Below are 10,354 nucleotides of genomic sequence, written 5' to 3' on the forward strand. Positions count from 1 at the left end.
CTTTGTAATGTTTGAAAAGACCTAAAAATAGTATTCACATTAAGTTTTTTTTTAGATCCAATCCCTCTGATATTTTTCACAAAGACACACACAGAACGTCACACACCAAGAAATTATTGCTAAAAATGATGCAGCTCTAAAAAACAATAAAAGAGCAAAGAAAACGGAATAATTTGATTTGTTATTTCTCATTATTATTATTATTTCCAGGGTTTGTTTGTTTTGTCCTGCAGCATCTTCATATTTGTATAATTTTGCCAGAGAATATTTAATGGAGAGCAAAATATTAAACGTTATTTAAGGTTTAACTTGAGTTATTCTGGATTAATGTTCCTGTTTTATTCATATTTATGTTCAAAAAGTTCAGTTTAAAAGGTGTACAAGTTTAGCTTTAGTGTGTTTAGTTAATGTTTCTCTTCTGCTGCCCAAAACCTAAAGCGTCTTTTTAATTTAGGCCCCTGGGTGACTGAGTTTGACCCCCCTGTAATACCAGTCTAGAAAATCCATGCAGTTTTTGTGTAAAATGGACAAATAGAAGACAGGGAACACAACAGGATGGGGGGGGGGGGGGGGGCTCCTCGCCCAGGGAGTAAGTTAGTGTAGAACCGCCACGGCACGCAGCATGCCTGTTGCAACACGCATGCTGCGTGTCGTCTGCATTACACGGAGACGGTCTGTCCCCACACGGAGGGACACGCACTTCATCGTTTCCATCATCCCCTCTTCTCTAACAGAGTGGAAACCACCTGCTGAACCCTGTCAGGTGAGAATCCTGTTTCTGGTCTCAGGTCGTCGCCTTAAATCCTCATAGAGGGATCTGGTGCGCCTGCATGTCTTCCTTTTTCTGCTTCGCATAGGAAAGCCTAAACCCAGCGAGGTCTGGTTGATCCTGCCAATGGCACAAACTCCTTAAAAAGATGATCCAAAAAACGTTTTTCTTCCTCCTCATCTTCAGAAAGGTGTGAGCGTTAGTGTCCTCACCGTGGATCTACCTGCTAACGCACCTTTTTTCTCCCCTCAGTGACCAGTCATTAAAAACAGAACCTGGAACAAAATGGACACAATCAACACTTTATTATTTGTGTAGCACCTTTACAATAGGCACAACCAAAGTGCTGAACGTAAAACTAAACATAAATACAATTATTAAACAGTAAAATACAATGAGAGGGACAATGACAGCAATAAAACATTAAAGTCAACAAGCCACCAGATCTGCTGGCTGTAGTTAAAGGAAGAGTTTTCAAAAGTGACTTAGGTTCACAGACGGTTCTGGCAGAACCTTCTAGGGTTCAGGAGCTGCAGCGGAAAAGGGTCCGTGTCCTCGAGTCACAAGCCGAGTCCATGAAGGCCTCCAAAGCATTTGATCTTCAGATCTCAGGTCTCATGATCAGTAAATATGTAAAAAGTGTGAAAGACCATTTAAACATATAACCCTTGTGCTATCTTAGATGACCCCCCCCCCCTTCCATTGAGGTGTTCTCCCTACCATGACAAAGGTGGATAAAGGTGGAAAGATTTCATGTAATCCATGGACACCAGTGAAGATCACAAATCATTGAAGAAAAAAGGTTCAGAGCACTGTCTAGTGGGTCTAGATGACCCCACTCCCAACGTTAAAGTGCCTAGGATAGAACAAGGGTTAAGCATTGAAAGCAGCTGGGACACACCGCGAAACAAGAGAAGAGTTATGAGACCAATTATTCAGGGGCCTACGGGAACCAAGACCTCCTCCAGGAGTCACCTGGGCAGGGGGAAGGGCTCAGGTGCTGGACCATGTCAGAGATCTGAGAGCGTGACAGAGCGCTCCACAACAGCAGCTGGTGCTGTTACAACAGAGGGGTCAGGGGGAAAACCCTGACAGCCTTGACTGGCAATGAAAAACGGTAAAAACTGAGTAACAGAAGGAGTCAGGCACGACAAAACACAATGTTTGCAGTTGTCAGCGCCCCGCACACAACTGCAATTGTGTCTTAATTCCCGCCCTAACTACTGAAAACTATGTAGTGTTCTGGATTTTAAAAGCAATTCAGACACCATGCTCACTACTTTTTTCTTTCCAAATGGCAGGATAGCATGAGGGTAGCATTTTTGGTAAAAAATGTTCCGACGCAATGCATTGTGGTCTATATTCACCCATCTAGTGAGCATCAATGCACATTGGTTTTTCACAGAGACTTCTGGGAAATTTCTAGGTTTCTGGATAGTGAAATTGTAGACTCAGACACCATAGAATGGAGAACACTCTATATAGAGAACCATGGAGGGGTTAGGGGGGAATCCAGACACAGTCTTGTTTCCTGCATTTGACCCCTCCCCTGGGGGAGCAGTGAGATGCAGACAGGAAGCATTTGTTGGTTTAACCCCCAATCCGACCCTCCCTCCATGCTGACTGTTAAACAGGGAGGCTTTGGGTTGACTCGGCCTGGATTTGAACTCACAGCCTTCCTGTCTCTGGGCGGACGCTCTACCACTTGGCCACTGAGCTTTTCATAATAAGTCTGTATATTTACGTATGAGCCCCCCTGCATATCTACATATATACCTCAGACAACCTCTTTATGGATCTGATCTGCACGTTAACTTCCTGCTCTGATGGACTCTCTGGGAAAGTCCTGAACACTTAAGCTCCGCCCCCAGGACTGGGTCAGCGTGTGGTTTTAGTCTGCCACTGTTGTCCTGGTTTGTTTTCATCCATGAGATGAAGTTCAGATTAGAGACGACTCGATCAACAGAACATCATTGATATTTTCTACTGTGGTCACAGTAGGTCACGCGTGTCAAGCAGACGTCACGGAGAAAAACATCCTCCATGTTTCAGGCCCAAAGACATTCATCACGATGTCATCGTCACCAAAGAAAAGAAGCCTCCCAAACACTGGCGTAAGAACGAGGAACCCTCATGGTTCTGCTAGTCCTCTGGGCTGAGGTGTCAGGTCACTGCAGACCACTAGGGGGAGCTCTGCCTCCAGAGAACTTTGCTTCTGGACCCAGAGGAGCGGGCGGTTCAGGTGTGACAGCACATCATCTTCTGAAAGACAGTCCTGAACTCAGCGTTGAAGGCGGTGTAGATTATCGGGTTTACGGCACTGTTGACGTAGCCCAGCCATGTGACCACAGAGATGAGGGTGGGGCCAATATCACATGACTTGCACAGCACTTTGGTGACGTGGACGACGAAGAACGGCGTCCAGCAGACCAGAAACGCACCTAAGACACAGAGACGTGGTCACTTGCATTTCTGAGAGCTACGATTCCGACATGAAACTGTATCAGAACCAGAACCAAGAGAACTGAACTATGGGACATGTGTGTGTGATTGTGTTTAGTCTAGTGCCCCCTAATGGACTTAGACGGAACAACACCTTTGGTTTGCTTTGACTGATGAAGGCATCCCATAAAACTCGTTAGCAGCTCTAGTGTTTACATTCCTTTAACTACTGTAACTCTTTAACCGTCCGTGCAATGAACCGAATTCCAGCTGAGAAAAGCAGCTGAGCTCTGATTGACAGTGTGGCGTGTTTACATGATCAAGGTAAATCAGCTGATGTGGAGAAAAGCAGCTCGATCTCCAAGCTGCTTGTCTCCACACGAGAGAGTCACGAGAGAGCGAGCTATTCAGCTGCCACCGGCAACGTCTCCAGTGTTAAAGGGTTAATGAGTTCAATGTGCCCTCCTCTTCCTCCTCCTCCTCCTCCTCAGTTTACACTGCTTATGTCTTCTTCATGAAGCATGTCAAAGAACAGCTGCATGGAGTAAAGTTTGGTTGAGAACGTGTGGATGTTCAGGTCCAGAACAGCTTTTGGTACTGGTACTCACCAACAACAACGGGCAGGACTTTCATGGCCTTGCGCTCCTTCCTGCTGACTCTGCTGGTTTTGCTGGAGCTTCTCCTTTGTTTTCTAGCGCTGCTGTTCGAGCTGTTTCCTCTCCTCATCCGCCCTCCTTCTGCAGGCTGCTTATCTGACACACTGTTCATCTGCGCCGTCACCGGGTCGCTCTCAGCAACCACCGCGACTCCGTCCAGGTTCTGTTCTGCGTGCGAGGCTGTGCGGGTGTTTGTCCTTGGAGGAGCGGTGGGGCTGAGCTCGGATGCTGCTCCAAAAGCTTTGTTTGGCTGTTGTGGGGTGTTAGCTTGATGCAGAGCTGCACCAAAATGCAAAGAAAACGCTTGGTGACGAGCTGTGTCTGTCTGAGATCGGCTCCGGGCGCTCCACCGCCGCAGGCCCCGAAACATCCAGTAATATAAGAAAAGCATGACGGGGCAAGGCACAAAGAAGGAGCAGACCGAGGAGTACACCACAAAGCGATCATCCTCCAGTTTACATACAGCCGGGTCACGACCGGGAACCTGGTTGAGCCCAAAGATGACTGGACTTGCTACAACCATAGAAAGAACCCACGTGGCGGTGATGAGAAGCAGCTGGCGAGCGCTGAACCGGTTTCTGCTGTACGTTAACGGCACTGCCACTGCGATGTACCTTCAATGTATAGAAAGGAGGACAGAAAGAGTTTGAACTTAATCTGGAGTCTGTGGTTCAAATCTAGGATCAAACGGTCAAAGGACATTTGGTTTGGCGCTGACATCAGTCACCTCTGACCTTCTAAGAGACTTTTTAATTTTTCAGTCTTTAACCCTTGTGCTATCTTAGATGACCCCCCCCCCCCTTCCATTGAGGTGTTCTTCCTACCATGACAAAGGTGGATAAAGGTGGAAAGATTTCATGTAATCCATGGACACCAGTGAAGATCACAAATCATTGAAGAAAAAAGGTTCAGAGCTCTGTCTAGTGCAGGGGGGTCAAACTCATTTCCACCGAGGGCCACATCAGTATAGCAGCTGTCCTCAAAGGGCCGGATATAACTTATACATGTAACTAAATGTAATGAAACATACATGTAACTACTCCTTAATGCTAAACAACTAATTTATTTATTTATTATAACTTTTGAAAGTGACAATTACAGTTGCATAGAAAACATGTGTTTGCTTGTTACTCTATCATAAATCCTTTTAAATTTGATTCTGTCAGGTTAGGTTATATGGATAGTGTTTAAGTCCTAATGTATAGTTGCCCAATCTGATATTTCAAGGCAGATTCCCCCTATATATATATATAAATACACACCAATTTTTATTTTTATTTTAAGAAATCAAAAACTTTCATGCTCTCGGGGGCCCCATAAAATGACATAGAGGGCCACATTTGGCCCCCGGGCCTTGAGTTTGACATATGTGGTCTAGTGGGTCTAGATGACCCACCTCCCAATGTTAAAGTGCCTAGGATAGCACGAGGGTTAAAGTCCACAAAGCTAACTCAGGGTCAGGCAGCAGGGGTTGACATGGCCCAGGAATTTGCACTGGCCCAGGGGGCCAGTAGTTTTTGAAAGTCACTGGCCCGACACCGCGCACAGCGCGACCCGCTGCCACAGGCGGCACTCAAGCGAAGGACGCCGCAACTTTAGGGGATGTCTCCCCTGAAAATTTTAATATGGTGCAACTTGGTGCATTCTGGTGACATGTAGCACTTAATTCTACACTTTTCAATGACTGAAAATAGAGCATATCAAACTTAAATCTGCTCTAGTCTGTTTCAGATTGAAGAGAGCAGCACTGCAGTGTAGTAGGTAACACTGGTTAAGAAGTTTTCATGCTGCTTCTAAAATCGCTGCTATTTCACATTTGTTCCTAATCAATAGTTAAGTAATAATACTAATAATCAATAGTTAAGAATTTCATTTACTTTTTTGCTCTGACTGCCTTAAGGTTCTGCTTTTTGTTACTGTTGCAAAGTTACATTTACTTTTTAGTTACTTTAGTTACTTAATTAAATTAAATAATTGAAAAATGAAATACAATTAAATTACTAAGATCATTTAGCTTTTGACTAGAAATACTTACTGCTTACAGTGTTGTAAAGAAAAACAAACTGAAGTACTTTGACATTATACTGCATTTGAGTCTGAGATTCAGGTATTTGGAGTTGCCTTTGATTCTTTGACATTCAGCTTAAAGCTTAGTGCATACAGTTTCATCTTCAGTGCATTCATTAAATATCTTGCTGTCCATTAACTAATTCCACCCATTACTCCATCTTAGGGAGGTTTGAGAAACATCTTTGTGCGTTCGTTGTCTCCTTGTCCAACTTCCCAAGCTAATTTCGCCCCATTAAGTTGCTCCGACAGAGTGAACAGTGTTCACTCTCCACATCCGGAGATACGTGCACACCACGCGGAGCGTGCGCACCACGTGACCAAAACAATCATGGCGAACGTCAAACTTTCCAAGCAATGAAGACGAGGTAAATCTACACATTTTCGCAAAATATACTTTATTGAAAAAGGTGAAAAATATATTAACCGTTAGATATTTTAGTAGCCCGAGCGGACAAGTGAAAAATAAAGTCTTGAACTGCTCGAGAAACAGGACCGGGCCAGCAGGCAAATGGCTATGTCGAGCCCTGGGCAGGCAGGAGTCAATAACAGACATGAAATCATCAAAGGAGAGACGGGTAATCAGGATCCAGACAAGAGTCAGGGCAGGCACCAGGGTCAGGGTCAGGGTCAGGGTCAGGAGACAGGAGACAGGAGACAGGAGACAGGAGATCATGTCCAGCCATAACACTCGCTAATGAAGGCAGAGTGGCACAAACAACACTTCACACTGAGTGAGGCTCAGAGCAGAGTTGAAGTATGCTGTGGTTGATTGAGTGAATGAGAGTCAGGAGTGCGGCATCCAGGAAGTGCATGCTGGGGATGCTGGGAGCTGTAGTGCATTCAGTACTCTGGAGGCGGTTTCCGCCGGTGACCAGGGGGGGGGGGGGGGGGGGCAGATTTCTGACGTCTGACACTTTGTTCCCCAGAATTCCCAGAACCCTAACCCAGGTGATTGGTCAGAGGGGTTGATGGGATGTTTTTGGAGTGACCTATGTTGTTCTTCATGTTCTTCTTTGCATAGAAACAAAAGATGATGGAACTTTATTGATAATGACTCAACAAGGTTCAGTTGGAAGATAAAACACTAAACTTCAGGTCATCATGTAGAAGCGCAGCACGCATCACTCTGCCAGGTTCTTAACTACATTACCCATAATGCTGCAACAAGCCATCAAGCTGTGCAGCTTCTTAGTTTAACCCTTGTGCTATCCTAGGCACTTTACCATTGGGAGTTGGGTCATCTAGACCCACTAGACAGTGCTCTGAACCTTTTTTCTTCAATGATTTGTGATCTTCACTGGTGTCCATGGATTACATGAAATCTTTCCACCTTTATCCACCTTTGTCATGGTAGGGAGAACACCTCAATGGAAGGGGGGGGGGGGGGGTCATCTGAGACAGCACAAGGGTTAACAAATTGAACCTCACCTCAAAACATCTGGACATATTTCTGATTCCACAGAAAACCGGTTCCTGGCCAGTAACCAGAACCAGAATTCAGACATAAGATGAACTGATGCTTTCTGAAGGGATTTGATGCCTTTAGCAGTAGAGTTGTCACAATCTGCTTGTGGGTTTTGCCATCATGGAGTCTGTTTTCATTACTCACCTGTCCACACTAATGGCACACAGGTTCAGGATGGAGGCCGTACACAGCATCACATCCATGCTCATCAGAGCGTCACAGGTCAGGGTGCTCAGAGTCCAGATTCCTCCCAGGAACTACAAACAGAGCAGGGTCATGTGACATACTGACCTCTGACCTCTGTTTCTACGGTACCGAGTCACCAACCTCAGAGTAAACGTAGAGCGGCAACACCAGCGTGGCCAGCAGGAGGTCGGCCACCGACAGGCTGATGATGAAGTAGTTGGTGGGAGTCTTCAAGGACTGCTCAGTGAGCACGCTCAGACACACCAGGATGTTCCCCAGGAGGATGATGATGATCAAAGGGATGCCAAGGACCAACGCCGTGTAGTTGTAGTCCATCAGTCAGCTGTTGAACCTGCGGTGTCACTCTGTCCCTGAAGAACTCACACTGCGTCCCTTCAGAGGAAATCTGGAGCTGACAGACGGGTCCCTCCTCTCAGCTGTGGACCAGTGGTCGACCAGAACTATTCTGCTGCACAGATTTCTCCTCTGTGCTGGTCTTCAGGCTGCTGGTCCTCATGAGACCGTGGACGACGAGTACGAGCATCACTGGAGGAGGAAACGGGCTGGAGACGCCAGAAAAAGTCATTCAAATGTCAAATTCATTTAGACTTTCAGTATGAAGAGGAGGAGGATGATGAAGATGATCAGATATTGGTAATGAGGATGAAGATGATGATGCATCTGATGGCCCCAGAGCTTCTTCAGAACATCAGGTCCAGCTGGTCTGTTGGAAGCTTCATCACAGCGGCCGGGTTTCCTCCAGACTCGGCTGCAGACTCCGGCGACAGCATGAACGCTGCAGCCCGTTTGTTCTTCTGACTCTAAGCTCCTGAAACCTGAGATGTTCACCTGCAAGAGCTGCTGCTTCATCACCTTCACGCTCCATCTGAGCTCCACGCCGCTGAAGGTCTGGAAGCTGATCCAACCCCGGCAGGAGAACCGGTTCAGACGGAAATCTGCTTTCTGAAAGGAAACGGAGCTTCAGGAAGTCAGAGCTCCAGCTCAGCTCTTCACTGAGAACCTTTCTTTTTCTGCAGCTGGTTCTCCCTCCTCCTCCTCTCCTCCAAACAGCTTAATCTCTGTCCCCGCCTCTCACTCACTCTGCTCTCTGATTGGCTGTCTGTGAGCAGAGGCCCTCCTCCCTTTGTGTGACCGAGAACCTTCTGTTAACAGAAGCCGAACAGGAAAAGGATTGCAGTTCCTCAGCAGACCACCAGGGGCTGGTTCCCCGGCAGGAAGTTGTTTTTTTCCTCTCTGTGAATGTGTGAGCGGTCCGCTGATGAAAACAGCTGCCAGGAATCGGGTTACAGAATCGGGTCAGAACTCCGGTCGACGTTTTCGTTCCTCTTCATCAGCTTCTATCCGTTAGCCAGTGCGTGCTAGCTTCATCATTTGTGTTGGCGCGTGGACAGATGCAAGGATGATCCCAGAGGATGTGCAGATCATGTGACCACAGACGCCTCTTTGGTCTAAAGCTTCTCCTCGTCATGAAACTCAGCAGTAAAAAGTACAGATCTGTAGATGTCTGGAGTAAATCTTCTCAGATACTTTCCACAAAGACCAGGACTGGAGGTCAGAGGTCAGAGTGTCTTCTGTTGCTCCCCCCAAAGGTTCTGAAACTTCCACATGTTCTGTCTGCACTCAGGATGTCCCATGAGACGTTGTCCCCAGAACCTCTGGGGACAGACATCATCTTTGGACTTTGAATGAGCTTTTGGTTCAGGTAGGTTCTTCCTGTTCTGTTGTCAGCCGGGTTCCTTCAGACCAGCTGCTCCTCTGGTTCTGCGTTGATGAGGGAGAGAAGAACGTCCTGCAGATCAAACATGAACCTGGATCATAGCTTCCCAGCGTTTAGACGCATCCACATGGAACCACCAGCTGATCAACCAGAGTTACGGCTGTCTGGTTTCAGAGGACAAACCTCAGAACATTCTGACCGTCCAGAGGAGCTCTATGCTCTGTGGACGTGGACGGGTTCTGTGGTCTCAGACAGACGTGTGGATGTGCTGCTGCTGCACGTGAAGCTGTCATTAGCATTTGTGAGAGCCGCTGCTCTTCGGCGGAGCTTCATCCGTTATTCATGAGCGATCAGCAGGAGAACCTGGAGCTGCTGTGATGAAAGCACTGCTGCTCAGATGAGAAGTGCAGGGATCCACTCACGCATCTCATTTGGTTCTGGATGAGGAGCGTCAAGGAGAACACGCGCAGACCTGGACCCTGAAGGTCATTCTCTGTAGATTAGTTCCTGGATCTCATAAGTCAACCGCCTGGACCTCAGCAGGAACGTCGTGGCAGAAGGTTGAGGTTAAATTCCAGGAAGTATTTGAGAAGTCCGGAGCTTTGTTCCTCTCTGGTTCTGCAGAATCAGAACTTCTTGCACTTGTTCTGACAATACAAATAGTCATTGTATAGAACAAATGACATCATCAAAACAAACAAAAACAGATCTTTCTTAGAATCAAAGTTGTGGTTCCAGCTTGGAGGCAGAACCACAGGAAATTCTGGATATAAGGGTACAGATGCATACAGAAAAACGGATCTAGTACTGACAGTAACTGCAGTGTCAGTTCAAAACCACAAGATTCTGAAGTATCCAGTCGATCTGGAAGGAAATAGTCGGTTTCTGTCCAGCTTTGTCCGGTTCTCATCCTGTTGTGTTTTCACGTTCATGTGATGCAAACAAGAAGACGTCCAATCACAAGCTAGCTTTTAGCATGTCAGGACATTTGAACTGGCTGAAGGAGAACCACAGTGATGGACATGCAT

At 46.6% G+C, this 10,354-nt stretch overlaps 1 protein-coding gene across 1 annotated transcript; it reads right to left on the bottom strand.

Annotated features, from left to right (window-relative positions):
* Window positions 1-2,873: 2,873 nt before the first annotated feature.
* drd4-rs (dopamine receptor D4 related sequence) lies at window positions 2,874-8,064 on the bottom strand. The gene is made up of 4 exons (XM_004085024.3): window positions 7,730-8,064; window positions 7,547-7,659; window positions 3,820-4,481; window positions 2,874-3,210 (listed from the first exon to the last, which is right to left on the bottom strand). The coding sequence occupies exons 1-4, from the start codon at window positions 7,922-7,924 to the stop codon at window positions 3,008-3,010; spliced, it is 1,173 nt and encodes a 390-aa protein (XP_004085072.1). The 5' UTR covers window positions 7,925-8,064; the 3' UTR covers window positions 2,874-3,007.
* Window positions 8,065-10,354: the final 2,290 nt, after the last annotated feature.

The sequence above is a fragment of the Oryzias latipes genome, chromosome 23 (assembly GCF_053564925.1).
Source record: "Oryzias latipes strain Hd-rR chromosome 23, Olatipes_Hd-rR_3.1".
NCBI classification, from domain to species: Eukaryota; Metazoa; Chordata; class Actinopteri; order Beloniformes; family Adrianichthyidae; genus Oryzias; species Oryzias latipes.

Bases quoted from the DNA above. Each gene is read 5' to 3' on its own strand.
- drd4-rs (XM_004085024.3), bottom strand. From the start codon at position 7,924: ATGGACTACAACTACACGGCGTTGGTCCTTGGCATCCCTTTGATCATC. The intron at 7,660-7,729 runs GTTGGTGACTCG...CTCTGTTTGTAG, and splicing joins CGCTCTACGTTTACTCTGAG to TTCCTGGGAGGAATCTGGAC. The intron at 4,482-7,546 runs GTGAGTAATGAA...TATACATTGAAG, and splicing joins TGTGCCATTAGTGTGGACAG to GTACATCGCAGTGGCAGTGC.